At 36.7% G+C, this 19,195-nt stretch overlaps 1 protein-coding gene across 1 annotated transcript; it reads right to left on the minus strand.

The window, feature by feature from the left end:
* Positions 1-333: 333 nt before the first annotated feature.
* ENAM (enamelin) lies at positions 334-17,428 on the minus strand. The gene is made up of 8 exons (XM_051966722.1): positions 17,375-17,428; positions 13,005-13,073; positions 12,844-12,888; positions 10,727-10,768; positions 9,108-9,401; positions 6,820-6,882; positions 4,393-4,443; positions 334-3,183 (listed from the first exon to the last, which is right to left on the minus strand). Exons 1-8 carry the CDS (start codon positions 17,426-17,428, stop codon positions 334-336), a joined length of 3,468 nt encoding a protein of 1,155 aa, XP_051822682.1.
* Between the last annotated feature and the right edge of the window lie 1,767 nt (positions 17,429-19,195).

Raw genomic sequence — 19,195 nt, forward strand, 5'->3', positions numbered from 1 at the left:
GAGGCTTCCAATTCTTGCAGAAATACTGCATCTTCAGAGAAATGGGATGTGTCAGCAAGCAAAGGGTAGCTAAGATAGGTAAGATGGCCTCTCTAAGCTTTATGGTATCCCTGTAATTTGTCACGCAGATATAAGATCCACCTTCCCTTGGTCTTCTATGAGCAGCCTGACTGGCTAGGGATTTTCCCCAGCACCATCAAGGCTGTTGTGACCAGGAAACTTGGAGTATATGGAGAGGGTGTCAGTCATCAGATATGTTCTGATCCTAAAGGAGTCCTAGCAATGAAAAGTTAGTTTGGGGACCACTGCCATTTGTCTTCCCTCAGAGGATCCCTAGCTCTGAAGCAGTAGGCAGTCTGGCATCTGAAGCTCTGCATTTCTTGGAATCTCTTTGGGAAAAGATGGAAAGGAAAGAGGCGGCTCCGAGGAGATGAATGGGTCAATATTGGTACCACTAAGTTGCTCCCTGGCTGCCAATCCATTCAATGTGCTGCTGGGCTGGGCAGAGACCATTTCTGGCTCTCCCTCTGATGGGTCTGGTCTTCTCTTGTCAAGTGGAGGACCCGTACTGGAAGGGAAATGCTTTTCCAGTTTGGAGTGGAGACATGGTACCTGTTGGATAATCGGCACTCCTTTCTGTTTCACACGACCCTCATTTCCTCCCCCTTCACTTTGGATGTTTTCTGGCCTGGGGCTTTCTTTAGGAGCCTCGAGCTCCTCAGGAATAAGATTATTTGTTCTTTCATTGAACTGGCCTGTGCCAAAGATTTTTGCCAGGACATTGTTTCCATCGCCTCTGAAGTTACTTTTGCGGCAGGGTGTGTTTGCTTGGAGGGAGTCAGCTTCAGAAAAAACCCTACTTCCCGTCTGTTCTACTTCGTTCCTTTTAGAACACGGAGTGTTTTTTTTCAAGGTGACGGTATCATCCCTGAAGGCATCTGGATTTTCTTCTTTTTCAGGTAGATTTTTCTCTGAACTATTTCGTTGGTTGGATTGGATGCCTGGGGGATAGATGATATGTCTAGCATGCTTAGTATGACTGCCTTCTGCATAAAATGAATTTCTTTCTCCTGAGACAAGACCGAAGGGTGGAAAGTAGTCCAGTGGTACAAGAGGGCTATCTTTGAACCCTGCTGGATCACCAGCGCAGCAGGGATATCTTTGGCTGGCTGGGGGATATGAATTTACTTCTTCTTGATTTATTGGGCTGTTGGGAATCATAGATTCTGTGACAGCAAGCTGTCCCTTCTCTGATAAATTTACCCTGTTAATTTGCTCGCTGCCATAGTTGAGGCTTTCTCCTTCTTGGTACGTTGGGTTTCCTCTAAGCCCAACTGGAAAATTGCTGGAGAGGGGCTGATCTTCTCTTTGACTCAGGGAATTTGCTGTGGATTTGTGTAAACTGGTGGCCAGACCCCAGAAATTTCTACTGTAATATGGCACTCTTTCTTTCTGTGCTGGGACATAATTCTTTTGATCCCAAGATTCTCTCTCTTCCTGTTCAAAGGCATTAGCAGGATAATAATACCCATTGTTTTCTCTTGGTGGGGTTAGGGGAGGAGCCATATTGTATGATGGAACATGTTCTGGGTGCCAGGGATAATATTCACCATGAGGAGAATTTCTTTGTTTCAATAAATTATCTGTGGAATGTTGGGGGTAGTCCTTTGGCACAGATGGATGACCTGAGGCATACAGGTATTTTTGACGGTACCTAACTTGACTTTCTTTGAAATTGGATTCCTTCCCCCATGCATTGGGCCCCCGGTAAATCTCATCACCCGTTTGGTCAATTGGATCATCCTCATTATTAGTTGATGGACGTCTCTGACTTGGAGGAGTGTTCGGGGAGTACGATGGGTTTCCTGCTTGTCCTGTTGGTCTGAAAGTACCGGGAAAGTCATCTCGCTCGTCCCACATACTACCTCTAGCATAAGGAGAGTTCCCTCTGGGATCATAGGGAATGTATTCAGGGTAGGGAATATTTCCTCTTACTCCAAGGGCTGGATAAAGTAAAGGTCCTTCCTGCCTCAGAGGTTCATCCTCAAAAACTGGAGCTCCTTGTTGGGGGTTCCATGTGTTAGCTGCAGGAAAAAAGGGTTCTCTTGGAAGATAGGGGCCTTCCTCAGCATATGTAGACTGGTGGGTTCCTTGTTTCATTTCTGGTGGGTTAATTTCAGCATCAGATGGCTCTTTTCTTGGTTCTGAAATGATTCCCTTAGGAAAATTGGGTGTTTGTATGCCAGCTGGAAATCTCCTGGAATCGATTCTTGGATAATAAGAATTTTCATGTTGGTCAACTGAATTGACACTTGGTAGTGGAGAGTTGCCCTCTTGAGGAGGTAATTTATAATTTGATTTGTTAGTTTCATAAGCCTGTGAGTTTCTCCAGGTACTGGTGGGAATTCTTGTTGGAAAGGTTGTTCTTTCTTTCTGGGTCACTGGATTCTCTCTTGGGTTTTGAGTCTGCTCATCTCTATGGACAGTGTCATGCGTGGGATCTGCTGACCCACCATTTGTTTCTTCAGGGTTTTTGGTTGGGCTCTGGGGTTTTTTCCTGTTATTTGCTGCATTTGATACATGATTGGGAGAATTGTTCTTAGAAATGGCAGGATAAACTTTTCGGTAAGCTGTGTTTCCTGGGCGAGCTATTTGTTTGCTTACATAGGCTAAATTATGCCATGGATAAATCCGTTGATTGGGATAATTTCTATAAAAAGGGCCATTAATTCTAGGCCCCAAAGGGAGTCCTGTTTGGCTCCATTGTCTGTTCACAGGGAAACTTCTAAAATTAGGATTTGGAGAGTTTTCAAAAACATTTGGCTGATTTGAGACCTGAGGAATCTGGTTTCCTGGTACATCATAACCTGAGGCATTAACAGTAGGAGTCAAGTTAACTCCAGGATATACTCCTTGGTTGTTCCCAGGGTTCTGAGCTTGAGCTTCTTTTCCTGTTGGGCTGGTATCATTCCCACCTTGACTCCCTCCTGGGCTGGGTACAGTTGGTTGAGTCGAATTATTCTCCAGGACTGTGGTGTTAGCAGGAGGGGCTGAGGTCGTGCTCTCCACTTTGGGTGGATCTTCCTCTTTCGGTTGTTCAAAATCTTGTTCAAACATCTCTTCTGAATAATATGGGTTTCGCCCTCCAAATCCGTGATACCCAAAATAGCCAAAATAAGGATTCTGGGGAGAAAAAGAACTAAATCAGAAATTTCTCTATTGCTCACTATTTCTTTGGAAACTTTTAATGTGAAGAGAGAATCCCATTAGTTACTCTCTGAATTTAATATCATATTAGCCTTGGTGAGACCAGTCCCAAGCAGAATTGTGTAGTAGGCAGAATTTGTCTTAGCATCCACAGCCTACTTTTTGTGTATCCTCTCTCCCATTCTCAGCATCTTCCCATATCTTTTAAGTCCCAATTTCTCCACTCCCAGGAAACCCACTTGAGAAAGGAGCCAATACTATTAACTAACACTTTGGCATCAATTTTTTTGTACACTACCTTTCCTAAGGGCATCTGTTTTTAAAATCTTGCTCTTAATTGTCTCCTCTCGGAGAAATTCTAAGCACTGGTGAGCATGGAAGGGGGAAGTACTCTGGTAAACAAAGAATCTTCCTGAGTTCCTACAATCACATCAGGTAGGCAGCTAGCTGCCCACTCTGTGTAAAACTGTCTCTGATTTATTAATGTTTTTGGTCAGAGATATTTCTGTTTAATATTAATTTAACACTTGATGCTTTCAGCAGGGAATAGAATCATACACTCACAGAATCCCAGAATGAAAGGATCTTTGAGTTTACCTAATGTAAATGAAGTTAGACTAATTCTCAGAGCAATCCCTAATATTCATAATAATAGAAATAGCCAGAACTGGAAATTTGGTTTCCTTGTGTATGCATATATTTGATTTTAGTCAGAAAGCTGAGCTACAATTCTATTTATTGCTGTAAAAATATTTTGGGAAGGGATAGATTTATTCCCATTATATATAGATAGGGAAAAATAAAACAGACAGGTGGACCACAGAGGAAATTATGGGTATACTATAGATTTTCCAGTTTGGTCTAAGCATAACCTCAGGTTTTTCTGTCATTAAAAATAATAATATTTATAATTATAATAAAATAAAATATAGCTTGAATGTATATAGTGCCTCCTATATACCAGGCATTTTACAAATAAGATCTCATTTGATCTTTATAACAAACTTGTAAGGTAGTTGCTATTATTCTTCTTCTTTTACAGCTGAAGAAACTAAGGCAAGTGGCAGTTAAATGACTTGCCTATAGTCACACTGCTGGATAAGTGTCTGAGGGCCCTTGAACATGAGGAGAATACTAGCAAAAAGGTTATTTCTAATGATGATCTATGTTTTGAATTGTACTTACCCCACCTTCCTCATTGCTAACTGGTGGACGTCCAAATCCTGGGGGAATACGCTGAAAGGGCAAAAAACATGGTCAAGTCAACTAAAAGAAATTCAGTAAAAACCAAAGAGAACTACTAGCAGATTCCTAGCACTGACCACTTTTGGAGGAATTGCACTCTTTCTGATAGCCCCAAGCAGTGGGTTTAGGAGTAAGTACATCAGGTATCATTGCTTTATATTCCTGGATCTACCAAGTCTATTTTATCTGACACTGTTAAACAAGCACAATAAAAGAATAATCAGAGCCCGGACAAAGAGCCCAGTCCTGACTGAGCAGGCACAAACTCTTTGGCTGATGAGGACCAGTCTTCCATGATCATATTCAACATATGGGTTGGGAATTGAGCCTGTGGTTTCATTGATGTAGGGAAATTCAGATGACAAAAACTTCCCCTACCAAGGCAGACTGGCATCTACACTGCCATTTATGGTCTTAGAGTACTAAGTAGTCAGAGGATTTCCCCAAGATCATGTAATACACATATGACAAAAGTGAGACCTGAATTTAGGCTTTCCTGACTCCAAGTCCATCCACTGGAACATATTACTTAATTAAGTACAACAAAGAAGAAAAACTGAAAAAATTCTTACTCCATGAAATGGGTGGTTTGGTGGTGATGGAAATGCTCCTGGATTATACATCTGTCAGTGAGAAAAAACAGTACCACGATTTATAAAAAAGTCACATTAATTTGACTCTTACTTTTTACTTACTTCTTGAGACATGATCAACAAGTTTCCTTTGTTGAACTTATTATTCTTTCTATTACATTTTCTGGTTCTCAGAGTTTCAATGGCACGTTTTAAAATTTCAGTGATGCAAAACCAAATTACAATGGGAGGAATATATATATATATATATATTTGTGTGAAGGTCACTGGGAATTCAAATCAATGTTATTTTTGCAAAATGATTTTATGGTATTTTATTAATATATTTACCTAATCAAATATATAATTCTACATTCTAACATGTTTCTAATATGTATTTAGAAATATATTTGTACACTTCTAGTTCTATATTATCATATATTATATATCTTTAACATAATTATTCAAAAATATTGTAATATAGAATTCTATAGTTTAAAATATATTTCTAATATGGAAAACTATTTTAATATATGTCACATATTTCTCACATATAATTCTATATTCTATTTATAATTTTATAATCTAATATATATTTTATTTCTAATATGTCTGTATCCCAATGTATGTTATATTTTTCATATATAATTATATATTTGAATATATTTGTATATTTCTAACATACAATTCCATGTTCTAATATAGTTCAACATATGATTCTATATTTTGATATATTTCTAATATATAATCCTATGTGCTAATTGATTTCTAATATATAATTCTATATTTTATATATTTATATAGCACTACATTTCTAATATATAATTTTATATTCTAATACATAAAATATTTCTGTATTTCCAATATATAATTTTGTTGTCCTTTCTAGCCTACTTGTGTCTTCACACTTCCCTCCTCCTAATCCCTACCCAATGTTGTCTCTGTTGGTCAGTTTTCTCACATGAATTCAGTTTCTTTGGCTATTTGGCTATTCTAAGTCTAGAATACTGTCCTTCATCTCTTAGTTACTCTCTACTTTATATGTTATGTAGATAATCTAGTTATGTGCACATTTTCTCCCTTATTAGGTTTCCCCCCACTTTCTTTGTTCCTAATATATGTCACAGAGAGGGCTTACTATGCTAGTTGACTGACTGACTGACTCTTAGTGTTCTAGGCAACTTTCTTAAGATCACAAATTTTAGAGCAGATAATGACCTACATTGGAAGAGAGAATTTCCTCATCTGGGAGTGTTTTTTCCTTCTGCCAGATGTGAGCTTCTTTTCTATTTGTATTCTTAGGGTTTGCAAATAAAATGTTCATTCATTTGTTCACTGAACCTTATCCATGTCCCTGGTAAAATTTATGTTATGTCTATTTACCCAATAGTAATTCCCATGTACCTGCTTTAGTATTACAAAGCTCTTAATTGTGAGAATTATTACTGTTTGGGAAGCTGAAGCTTAGCTCAGAAAAAGTCCCTTGCCTAAGTCACATACCCAGTACCAGAGCCTGGATCTGAACTCAGTTTTCTCCTGACCCCAAGTCCAGGCCCTTCTTCTATCTGTTGCTTTTATATGATGTCAATTCAATTAGCTGAAAGTTCAGGAAACTAATACTTAAAAAAAATCTATATGGTGCCAGGTATCTGACTTGATAATTTTTGGCTAAATTGCTGACTATCCTGAGGGTCATGTTTCTATTAAGATGTTTGAATTGTCTGAGAAGCTCATGTTAACTTAAAAAGCAAAATGCTAATCTTCCTTAATAAGAGTTTAAAAAAATGGGACTCACCTGTGGATATTGCCAGGGTGGTTGGTGAAAAGGAAACATTCCATTACCAAATGGGGGATAGTGCTAGAGAAAGAGTTTGAGAAAAATAAAAGATTAAAATGGTCAATGAAAAAAACATCAATGAATGAATCTATAATTCTATTCATTTACTTTTTATCAATTTGATCATTTATTTATTCACCTATTTGCTTATTCATTTATCTTCCATTTATTTACTGATTTATGTTTATCTCTCTGCATATCACTTAGTTATTGACATTTTTATTTATTTCTTTATCATTTGTCATCTTCATTTATTTATTTACTTTTTTTTACTGTCTTACTCTTCTGTTTGTTTACTTATCTATTCATTTATCTTGCTATGATTTATTCATTTACTTTTTCATTAATCTATTTCTTTGTGTATCACTTATCACTATTTATTTTTCTTTTTGTCTTTATCTTATCTGTTCTATTCATATGTCTAGATATCTATTTATATTTCTGTCTGTCTGTCTATCCTGTTTATTAATCTGTTTTTCTTTCTATCCTGTATGTTTTCCTATATGACTATTATGTTTATGTATCTACCTATCTATGACTTACCTATTTTATGATTTAATAAACAATACAAATCTCCTGTAATCTTAGTGTCAGCTAGATGTTTCAATGGATAGAGTGCTGGGCCTGGACTCAAGAAGACCTGAATTTGAATATGGCTTTAGACATTTGCTAGCTGTGTGTCTCTGGGCAATTTATTTCATCTCTGTCTGCCTCAGTTTCTCAATTATAAAATGGAAATTATAGTAGCACCTGCCTCTCAGGTTTGTTTTGAGGATCAAAGGAAATAGTATTTATAAAATGTTCAGCATGGTTTCTGGCACAAAGTGTTTAATAAATCCTGATTTCCTTTCATGCATCTTAGAGAATTTCCCATGTAATGGGAAGTAAGGTAACTTGCTCAATGGCACACAGTCAGTATGTGTCAGAAGCAGGATTTGAATTCAGGTCTTCCTGACTTAAAGGTCTCTATTTATTATTTGCTACGGAAGCCCATACTCTACCTAACTCATAATTTCAGACCCTCCTCCCTCTCCAATCTTTTTACTTTATTTTCCTACCTTTAGTCAGAACCCCACTCAAATGATATGGCATATTGCCCTTTTCCATGCCTTGCAAGTTGAACTTCTAAGACATAATTCTAGGTTTAATGGTTTTAACTCATAGGATTTTAGAATTATGGGGAAACTTAGAGATCATGATGGCCAATTCTTATTTTTACTAATGAGGAAACTTAGTCATAGGTCATTCAAGTAACAAGACACAGCAGAGTCAGCAGTCGAGATCTCTGAAATTTTAGAACAATACGACAAGCAAATTTACATTTAAAAGAATAAATTTTTTTGATTAATGAAAATTCACCTTTTCTCCCTCTTACTACTGAGAAAGAAAGAACAAAATCTTCATTGTAAATCTCTATTACCAAGCAAGACAAATTCCTGCATAATTCTATATTTTTTAAAAGATAAAGAGGCATCTTTGAATCACTATAATTTCATTTGAGTAGCATGATTCTAAATAGTAAATGGTTTGACTTGTTGAATAAATAAGTGACTTCAGTACTACTTTTAGTAGTGTAGAAAGTTTAGGACACTTCTAGGGTGAGTAGCTAAGTGGCATAGTAGATAAAGTGCTGGACCTGGAGTCAGGAAGACTTTTCCTAAGTTCAAATCTGATTGGAGATAGTTGCCAGTATGTCTCTAAGCAAGTCACTTAACCCTGTTTGCCTCAATTTCTTCATCTGCAAAATGAGCTGGAGAAGAAGATGGCAAACTCCAGTAACTTTGCCAAGAAAACTCCAAATGAGGTCACAAAGAATTGAAAATGACAGAAATAGGATAGAACTCTGATCCTGTAGCTAGAAAGATCTGAGTTCAAATCCTGATTCAGACACTAGTTGTGTGATGCTGAACAAATGACTTCAGGGGTCTCCTTAATTTTCTCATCTGTAAAATGGGGACAATAATAGCATCTACCTCACAGGATTGTTGTGAAGGTCAAGTGATATTATATATATATATATATATGTATATGTATGTATATATAAAGCACTTTGCAAGCCTTACAATGCTATATAAATGCTATTAATAATTATAAAATAGTAATTGTTATTATTTAAAGATGTGGTAATTTAGACATTATATATAGTATAGAAGGAGCATTAGAGTGAATAAGGGACAATGAAGTTTCCTCATTCCCTCTAAAGATCTCTTAACATTCAATTAATGACTAAAATAGTAAATATTTACTGGAGGCTGTTCATCCTCTTCTTTTGGCCGAGGAGGACTCTCAGGGGGCTTCTTCACAGTCGACTTTGTCGGTGAAATTGTTGGGCCCATCGGTTTTGTTGGCAGTGGCTGACTGGGCGTTGAAGTTTCTTGGCCCTCCCCAGCCTTCATCTGTGGTCTTGGTATATTTGGCGGCATGGGCTGCTGGGGAAGCCATGTGTTTGGTGGTGGCTGGGGCCACACTGGCATCTGGAGCTGTGGAAACTGCTGGGCAAGTCGTATGTTGTATCCATACAGAGGACCGAGGTGTGCCATCTAGGAGTGTAAAAACAGCAGTGAGGGATGTGGGAGGGATATGGTGCTGAAGATGAAGATTCCTAACAGTTAGATCATCATGACATCTGGTGACCTCGAAGAGTGTAGAGAACAAATCCCCATTCCCTAGTATGTCAACCCCCCCCAAACCTGAATAGGGAGAGAGAAGCTACCAGAAAGCCTCGTGCTTTCAGTTGAGAAGTCTTTGCAGGAGACTGCCATGTGAGAGTTTCACTTCAGCCGTTAAGGAACAAAAAGGGGGGGAAAGAAAAAAAAGAGAAGAGGGGGTAAGAATGAGAGATTTTCTGTTGTGGTTGGTGGTTTTACCAGCTGGTTTCATTTGCTTCAAGCTCTGTAATTAAGATTGCACGAGGAATTTGTGCTGAGTTAATATTATACAATAGAATGTCTATAAAATATAGATTAAGGAGAAAGGCAATAAAGGGGAAGAGATTAAAAGACTGAGTAAATAGGGATTTTTCTTTCTCTTAAATAAGCCTGTGTTTTCATTGGTAATGAAATGACTATTGAAGTGATCAAAAACCAACAACAGGGAAAAAAGGGGTTAAGACTGAGTATCCTGAGAAAATTAGACTGAGTACTTGAAAAATCATAGCCTCCTAGATCCCACCTTGCCATCTGGTTTGTAACTTCCAGTTTTATAGTTTCTTTGACTAACAAGTTGTAGCCATGATGTCTCAGGGGCAGGACTTGAATCCATCTCCTTCTGACTCAGAGACAAGATTTCTATTTATGTCTGGCCAATAATCAGGGTATATCTATTCTCTTTGTATTGTGCCTACTTTAATAAATGTTTATGGATTATGAGGAAGAAGAGTAGGAAGCTAGGAAAAAGAAAGATGAGACATTAAGTAAGTGGGGCAAAGTTATTCTTTTGTGATCCCTGTACAGAGCAGAACTAAGGTAGGTTAATCAGGGATTTGTCCCAAAGTGGCAACACTTGGGAGCACATTTTGTCCCTTTTGTCTTTTGTCATTTTCTGCAATCTTTTAGGTCTTCTCCTTGCTCTGTACCATGTGGTACCACAGTGGTCCTGCTCTTCTTCCTTGCATATACCTGTCCTTTCTCCCCCGGGCTCTCTTCTTGCAGATTACTTGGTAAGATTGCCTTCCATATACCTAATTTGAGAAAATTGAACTTTCTACCAGTTTCCAATTAAATTTGCTTCAGGGGCAAGAATTTCTAGTTGCAACTTGGTGTATGTATTACCATTAAAAACAGGTAGGCAGGAAGAGAAGGGCTTCCTAAAGAAGAATATAAACACAAAGAGAAGATGGTCAAAGACATTTCAAAAGAAAAGTTACCTGTGGTGTGTTCATGAAGTTGTACTGTCCATATCGCATCATCTGTTAGCAAAGAGATCTGTTAGTGGCCCAATGCAAATTTTTTCTTTTTTTTCTAACTAGCCACCCAATTTCCCCATTCTACCAGGACAGTGACTTCAAGATATGACCATCAGCATTTTGTGAAAATGGCAGGATTAAAAAAAATGAAATCAAAGAATTCCAGAAGCACTGGGAGACAGAATCTTATCTCTACAAGGATTGTCATAAATAACTTTATGGAAAGAGAGAAAGGGAATAAACATTTATTAAGCATAATTTACTATGTACTAGGCACTCACTGTTATCCCCTACTTTACAGTTGAGAAAACTGAGACAAAGAGTTGAAGTATATTCCTAGTTATTGTCTGAAGCTAAAGGTGAACTTGCATCTTCCTGACTCCAAAGCATTTTATCCATTGTGTTAATTAGAACAAAAATTCTTTAAAGGGTCTATGAACTTTAAATTTTTAAAAAAAATTAATTAAAAAAAATTAAAATTGAAATTAATTTAAAAAATGATTTTTTATTTATGTGAAAATTCTATAAGTATTATTAGTATTTGATAATGAGGAATTTGTTTTAGAGAAATATTTTAGAGGCAGCTATATGGTATAACGGATAGAGTACCTGCCCTGGAATCAGGAGTACCTGACTTCAAATCTGGCCTCAGATATCTATTACCTGTTACCTAGATCCTAGGCAACTCACTTAATCCTGATTGCCTGGCATCAAATGGGAAGAGGTATTTTGACAACTATATTCAATATAACTGATTTCTTTTATAATCACCTGTATTTTATTTTATATATTTAACATGATTCTGAAAAGTCTAAAAGTTTCACCAGATTGATAAAGGATTCATGATGAAAAAAAAAAAAAAAAAAAGGATAAGGACTCTTGCACTTAAACCCTTTAGATGAAGAGCTCACAAATCACTGAGTCCAAACTTCTCATTTTACATTTGTAAGGAAACTGAGGCTTAGGGCATTTAAATGACTTGCCCAAAATTACATGGGCAATAAATGATAAAGACGCAATTAAAATTCAGGTCTTATGACTCCAAACTCAGCTCCTTCTATTGTCAGACTGCTTGCCCTAAGTCTTGGTTCTCCTGAAAGTCTCTATGGACATGTTAATCTTAGACTTTCTGTTAAGGATTTAGAAATAGCTATGTTGGGCAAAGGACAATTCTTTTCTTGGAACATAACAAAAAGCAATTTTATGCCCTACCCTATGTTTAAGGGAGTTGGGCCCTGTGGATAATGTGACAAAAGGAGATCTTTTCTGGCAACCTCAGTGGAGAGGTTAATATTAAGGACTTAAAGATGGCCCTCTACATAGAGCAAAGTTTAGGCTCATTGGTGAGGTAATGCCAGGGAAACTGCAAAGTGCTTTATGATCAGGTCTCAAAAGAGCAACCCCTGATTTCCTCAAGTGCCATTTGTAGCTTAAGGCCCTTCCTGATCCCACCAGAGGATAGGATTTGTCCTCCAACGACATCATGCTTGTTTTATACATCCTTATATTTGTACACAGCATCTTTCCTGATAAGAATGTAAGCTTCATGGGGACAAGAAGTGCTTCATTTGTGTCTTTGTATTTTCTAGGGTCTAGCATAGTATATGGTACATTTGTTGTTGTCTAGTTATTTCAGCCATATCCAAGTCTTTGAGAGCCCATTTGGGGTTTTCTTCGCAAAGATACTGGGATGATGTGCTATTTCCTTCTCCAGCTCCTTTTATAGTTGAAAAAACTAAGATAAACAGAGTTAAGTGGCTTGCCCAGGGTCACACAGCTAAAGCGTCTGAGACTGGTTTTGAACTCAGGAAGATGACTTTTCCTGTCTCCAGGCTCAGGGTATATCCACTGCACCATCTAGCTGTCTTTATGGCACACAGTAATTACTTAACAAGCTTGTAAATGATTAACTTCATTAGGAAAGCAAGTGATCCCAATAGTCTCCTTTCTTTCCTCCTTTCTGAACTTGCAGATCTCTGAAATGATCCTTTCATTCTTCCTCTGCTTTGCATTGGGCAGAAGAACTTCCCAGTCCTTCTACCCAATGCAACTTTATTGTAAGAAGAGACTGCACATACCTCTTCGCTCTTACTGCCAAATCCACCCATGCGAGGCATATGCATCTGGAAGACAGAGAGCACCCATGACACTTGCAGCAAAACATACCGTCATAAAGACAACATGATGTCTTCCCAACATAGAACCCGAAGAAAAGGAAGTTGTAAACCTCATTACTTACAGGCATAGCAATGGAACAACCGAACAGACTGAGAAACATCAGGAGAGTCTTCATCTTTCCCCTTGGTACCTATAAAGCAATGATGATTTTTATCTTTAGACCTTGAGAGAGGAAGCCTTGCAGATAGTCACTAGCCCATAGTCTAGGTATTGGAGAAAGCAATTGGTAAGTGTTCCTGCTATTGTATTCAGTTTGCTATGGTCTTATTAGGCAGAGTTGCTAATAAATAATCAAATGACAAAAAAAGGAAAGAAAAGGAAAAAGTCCAAGAAGAATAAGTTCTAGAGAATCCATAAACTTGAAAAGTCATACTTAGAATTAGAAGGGACGGGACTACTTTATCTAATCCATCCTTTTTTTCAGCTGAGGAAACTGAGGCTCAGAGAACTTAAATTATTTAAGGTCCCACAGGAAGCAACAGAGGCAGGATTGGGAACCAGGTCCTCTGACTTGCAAGCAAGTTGTCTTTGCATTGTAGTCATTGAATTTACTGTATGACTTCTCATATTCTTGAATAACTGGGAATTTTCATATACATGTACATATGAACATATACATATATGTTATATGCATATACACATACATACCTCACTGAGTTTGGGGTACTCTTTCCTGGAGATTGGGAGTTATTTCGTATACAGCTAAGAAGAGGAATTGAATATGTAACTTCACAGAAAGAAGAGATTCCCTGTACCAGTTCAGGTAAACACTTAAGGTCTTAGAAAAGTACCTAGAATACTGGGAATTTGAGATTTGGCCATCATCACATAGTATGCATCAAGGTGGAACCTGAATACTTCTAGGAAGAAAGTAAACATGAATTTGACTTAAAATTGGATTTATATTTGGAAGCAGAGACTTGAGGAGGTCTGATGATGTGATATTGGAGAGCTAGTTACCTTTAGCTTTAGCTTTTGCAGAGATCTAACACCCTCTTCAGGTCATCTTGCCCTGGAGGTAAGCCTGAGTCTCAAAGATTATACTAAAGAGCAATCCTCTGGTAGTATCTACTGAGCTGGAAGGCCTTGGAATATGGCCCATCTGTAACTGCTATTCACAGACCAGAATAGCTGGATCTGGAGAGGTTTTTCTCTGGGTTCCCCATGAGCAATGAATATATTGGTCATAGGGGCTCTGGAAGGCCATCTGCTGAGTTATAGTGGAATTGTTATTCTGCAATGGGCAGAGGAAGAGGAAGGACCCATTCTGATGAAATTGTAGATTAGAGCTAGAATCAGACTTGTGATTTCATTGATTGTTCATTCATTGATAGTAGGGAGCTCATTCTATTTCTCAACCTAAAGACTAGTGCTTTTTCTACATTTTATAATTTTAGAGAATTGGCCAGGGTTCCACAGCCAAGATGAGTAAGAGATCTGAACTAACATCTATTTTTGAGGATGATTTTCCATCATTGGCTGTTTCTCTAACCTTGACAGGGTCATATAGACCTGTGATTTCATTGATCTTGGAATTTCCCTCTACTACTGAAGATTGGTAGATTTTCTTAGAAAGATACCCTAAATACTGGTGACTTGCCCAGGATCACCCTTTAAGAATGGGGCTGAGGAGGGACCTGAATCCAGGTCTTCCTGGCTCCAAAACCATTTGTCTATCCACTATACCAAACTACCTTCTTAACATAGTAAAGTACTCAAAAGGCCATAAGTCAATTCGTTTTCTCTGGTGCTAAGGACATCACTTGAATAACTCCATGTAATCACTATGGATGATTGTAAGATTAGAATGAAAGGGAAATAATATAGAGAAAAAGTGCCAAATGTTATTTATGGGCTTCATTCACAGATCTAAGAACGTGCAAGGTCATTGGTGTCCTCAAAATTTTAGTGCGATTTATTAAGGCTTAAAATTGCACTAAGACTTTTAGGACAAACTCTATCCACAATCTCATTGAAAGTACCCTTCAACAAGTATTGCAAAAATGTATCTTTATATTTTTTGGGGAGGCAGAGGATTGTGGGCAGGAAATGTTATATACTGTCAGACACATTGGAAGTGTTAATTTTTTTTTTATACTGCTTTGTCTCCTCTTCCTAATTTATTTATTTATTACAAGTGAAGGTTTGCTATTTATTACAAGTGAAAGTTATGGGGAGGGAGGAAGGATGTATTTGGAAATGAAGGTGAGATAAAAAAGATTTCCATTTTTAAAACAAGAAAAAAAGAAAGTGTTCTCCAAGCTTAACACACCACATTTGCTCAGTTTTTCAAGAGGCTGACTTTTCAGGACTCTGTTCTATTCACTTTTCTGCTCTCCCCATCTACACTTATTTTTTTGGCCATTTTGTTATTCATAACGTAACATATGTAAAATATTTTGCAAATATATAAATGCTGCTCTTATGATTATGATCCTGAATGACTTTCTTTAGTGATAATTACTAACCATTCATTTCAGCTTAGTTTGAATACGTTTCATAGGTTAAACTAATACTAGTCTTATTGGAAACTTCCCCTAGCAGGAACAACATAGCTTAGGCGATCCATTTTCATGTTAAATAAAGAATTTAAGTTAATTAAATTAAATATTAATTTTAATATTTTAATAGCTACATTTTTCTAGGCTATTTCTAAATAGCATACAAGAATACACTAAAGATCAACACTCTCCTTAGTGAAGATAAATTCCCCTAGGGAACAGTTGCCGCAAGGACCAGATCTCCCTTTTCCAGGACCAAGCAGCTAGTTGGTGATTAGAAGCAGGTATTGAATTCAGATCTTGACTCCAAAGCCAATGATCCATCCTCCAGGATAATCTGAGACTTTGCAATATAAATTGTAGTAATCAATTAAATTCTGTCAATCAAAAAAATTGGGAGTGTTTCACAGAGCAAAAAGTAGTAACAGCCAATATCTACCCTTCCTGCTGATCAAATATGGTTGGCAGCTGAGCACTTCAAAAATTAAAAGACAGGTGCAGTCATGTTTAGTGCATGATTCCATAGCACAGAGACAGATGCTAGGATGAAACTAATATTGGAAAAGAATTTTCTTGACTGTATTTTAGTATCATTGATTAAAATAACTTTTAAAATCTGTTTCTTAATTCAGCAACAAAGAAGAAGCTTGACAAAAAGATCACTTATGTGGGAATCAGAGAAAAAGGATTTAAATTATGTCTTTCATCCTTATTACATGTGTGATCTTGGGAGTCATTTTTAACCTACCTGAATTTCATTTTCTTCATTTGTAGAGAGCAGTTGGCCTTTGGCGTCCCTTCTAGCCCTAGATCTAAGATCCTATCATGTGCAGGGCAGTGGGTTAAGTGTTGTGAAGTAGGGGTGGGAGGGTAAGGAAAGGAACAGAGGATACAAATAAAAATAAGACAGCTCTTTTGATTAGTCGCTCTGCCTCAAGTCTCTCCCTATTTCAGTCCACTCTCCACTCTGCTATCAAATTGATCTTTCTAAGGTGCAAGTCCATTTCTCTATTCAATAGGGGAACATTCAATATTCAATAAACTCTACTGGCTCTAGGATCAAGTCTAGAATCTGCTAGGCCCCTTCCTACCTTTCTAGTCTTCTTACACCTTAATCCATTCACTGTAATCCAATGATGCCGGCTTCTTTTTTGCTTGGAATTCTTTCCCTCCTCATCTCTATTTTCTGCTTTCCTTCAAGCTTTAGCTAAAATTTCACCTACAAGAAGGCTTTCTGGATTCCCCCTTAATACAAATGCCTTCTGCTGAGATGATACCATCCATCCATCCATCCATTCATCCATCCATCCATCCATCCATCTATCCTTCCATCCATCTATCTATCTATCATCTTTCTGTTTGTACATATCTATCTGGTTTGTAAATAGTTTTTTTTTGGCATGTTATTTCCCCTATTAGATTGTGAGCTCCTTGATTGCTTGAACTGTGTTTTACCTTTCTTTGTATCATTAGCATAGTAACTGGTATGTAGTAGATACTTAGTAAAGGCTTGTTGACTTACTGACTCACCACTTCCCACAAAAGGAACTTACAGTTTAAGTATAAGGAATAAAATATGGTTTTGTATCTCATCACTTTTCAGCTATAATATGTTTATAATTATATATATATATATATATATATATTTACCAAGAACTGTAAACTGACAGTATAAACATGAGGAAAGATGATCATTTTTATTCCATAAATATTGCAAAAAATCATTAATTTATTTTTGATAAGTTGAAAGCAGTAATCATATTTTTAGTTTATGAAGATGCAGGGGCCATCTCTCTCATTTTTTCTGCATTCTCTTATTAGTTGAATCCCTGTCACATGCAACCACCATCTTGCCTTTCTAAGTGTAATTCTGCTCATATTTAGTGCAAAATATGCTCTTTCATTGGAGAAAGTGAATAGGAAAACTCACCACATCATCTAGTTCAGGAGAAAATGCTCCATGATTGCCCTGAAGCAGCAACATCCTCTAGAAAAGTTTTCATAAGCCCTTAAGGAAAAAATAGACCCAGAATGAGAAAAATTGGAAATAAAGAGATTTATGAATGACAGAGATATCAATAGGGATTACTTCAGGCAAATTCAAGATTCCTCTATTGTTTTTTTCTTTTTTTATAGTTTTTTCCCAATTTTATGTAAAGACATTTTTAAGACTCCTGGTTCATCTTTCAAAGTCTGTTTCATAGATGAAGTCCCCCAAATCACAGATCATCTTAAACTTTTGAGAGTATAATGATAGTTAAGATAAAAGAAAATTTGACAGTCACATGATAGACAAAATTTTCAGAGTAATTCTGGCAAATCTTGACTATTATCATTTTGAGAAATTTAGAAAATGATTTCTTAATGAACTGGAAGGAAAGAAATTCAAAGAAAAGAATGTTTATAAATATTTGAAGTTAAATGCTTTACCAAATAATTATTCTATTTGCAATGAAGATACTATAGCAATTAAATCAATAACAATACATGAATTGATCCTAGCAGAAAGCACCAATTCATTTTCTTATTTAGTATCTAATACTCACCAAAAGCCAGTTCGAAGCTGCAATATGAATGGAATACACCTGGGATGTGAGCTTTTAAAATTGTTTTTGGTCTTGTTCAGAAACACAATCAAAAGTATAAAGTAGATAATAGTATGATTTCAAAAGTCTTGGAGAACTTGAGGAATGAATGATCTTTAATTCTTAATAAAGTATTCTTCATATGGGTATGGAGTTATATAAGAAAAGTCTTGAAATCTAGAGAGTTTACTCCCTGTTGGAAAGGTTGGATTAGCAAGGTCAAATTTAAAGCTCTATTAAGGATCTGCACAACCAATCGGCATTGAGAAAAATCATTTTACCCTCCCAAGGGTTTAAGGTTGAAAAACACATCCTATGTAAGGTTGACAATGTGTTATTATGAGCACTCTCAAATCAAGTCTCTTATTATGTGTAATAACAGGTCAGGAAAATGAGCTTAGAGCAGTAGCATCTGAAAGATGATATCAAATGATGATCTTGGATTTTCAATATATCTGCTATATCAGACACTGTCTAGGCAATGACCAAAAAGAAAGACTCCCTATACACTAAAATGTTTGTAGTAGCACTTTTGTTGTAGCAAAGAATTGGAAACAAAGTAGATGCCCATCGAGTGGGGAATTGTTTAACAAATTATGGTACATGAATGTAATAAAATATTATTGTGTTATAAGAAATGGAGAAAAGGATGAACAGAGAAAAGTATAAAGAAACTTATTTGACTAAATCAGTTCTGGGAATTTTCCTTGCTGTTCCTTATGTCTGTAATTCATAATAAATGGCTCCCAAATTCCAGCTAAAATCCCACCTTCTATGAGAAACTGTTACTATGAGAAACTAGAATTCCCCCCTAATTCTAGTGCTTTCTCTCTTTTGATTATTGCACATTTATCCTGTATATAGCTTGCTTATGTATTTGTTTGCATATTGTATCTCCCATTAGATCGTAAACTTGAGAATAGATTGTCTTTTGCCTCTTTATATCCCTAGGGTTTAGCACAGTCTCTGGCATATGGTAGATGCTTAAGTAGATGCTTATTAAATGAATGTATTAAGCAGAAGCAAGAACACAGTATAGACACAACTATAATAATATAAATGGAAAGAACAACTAAACAACAGAAAATGAATGAAAAATTTTAATGGTCAAATGGCTCCATAGAGGTTACATGACAATGGCCCTCTTCTCCTTTCTTTGCCAAGGT

The sequence above is a fragment of the Antechinus flavipes genome, chromosome 6 (genome assembly GCF_016432865.1).
Source record: "Antechinus flavipes isolate AdamAnt ecotype Samford, QLD, Australia chromosome 6, AdamAnt_v2, whole genome shotgun sequence".
NCBI classification, from domain to species: Eukaryota; Metazoa; Chordata; class Mammalia; order Dasyuromorphia; family Dasyuridae; genus Antechinus; species Antechinus flavipes.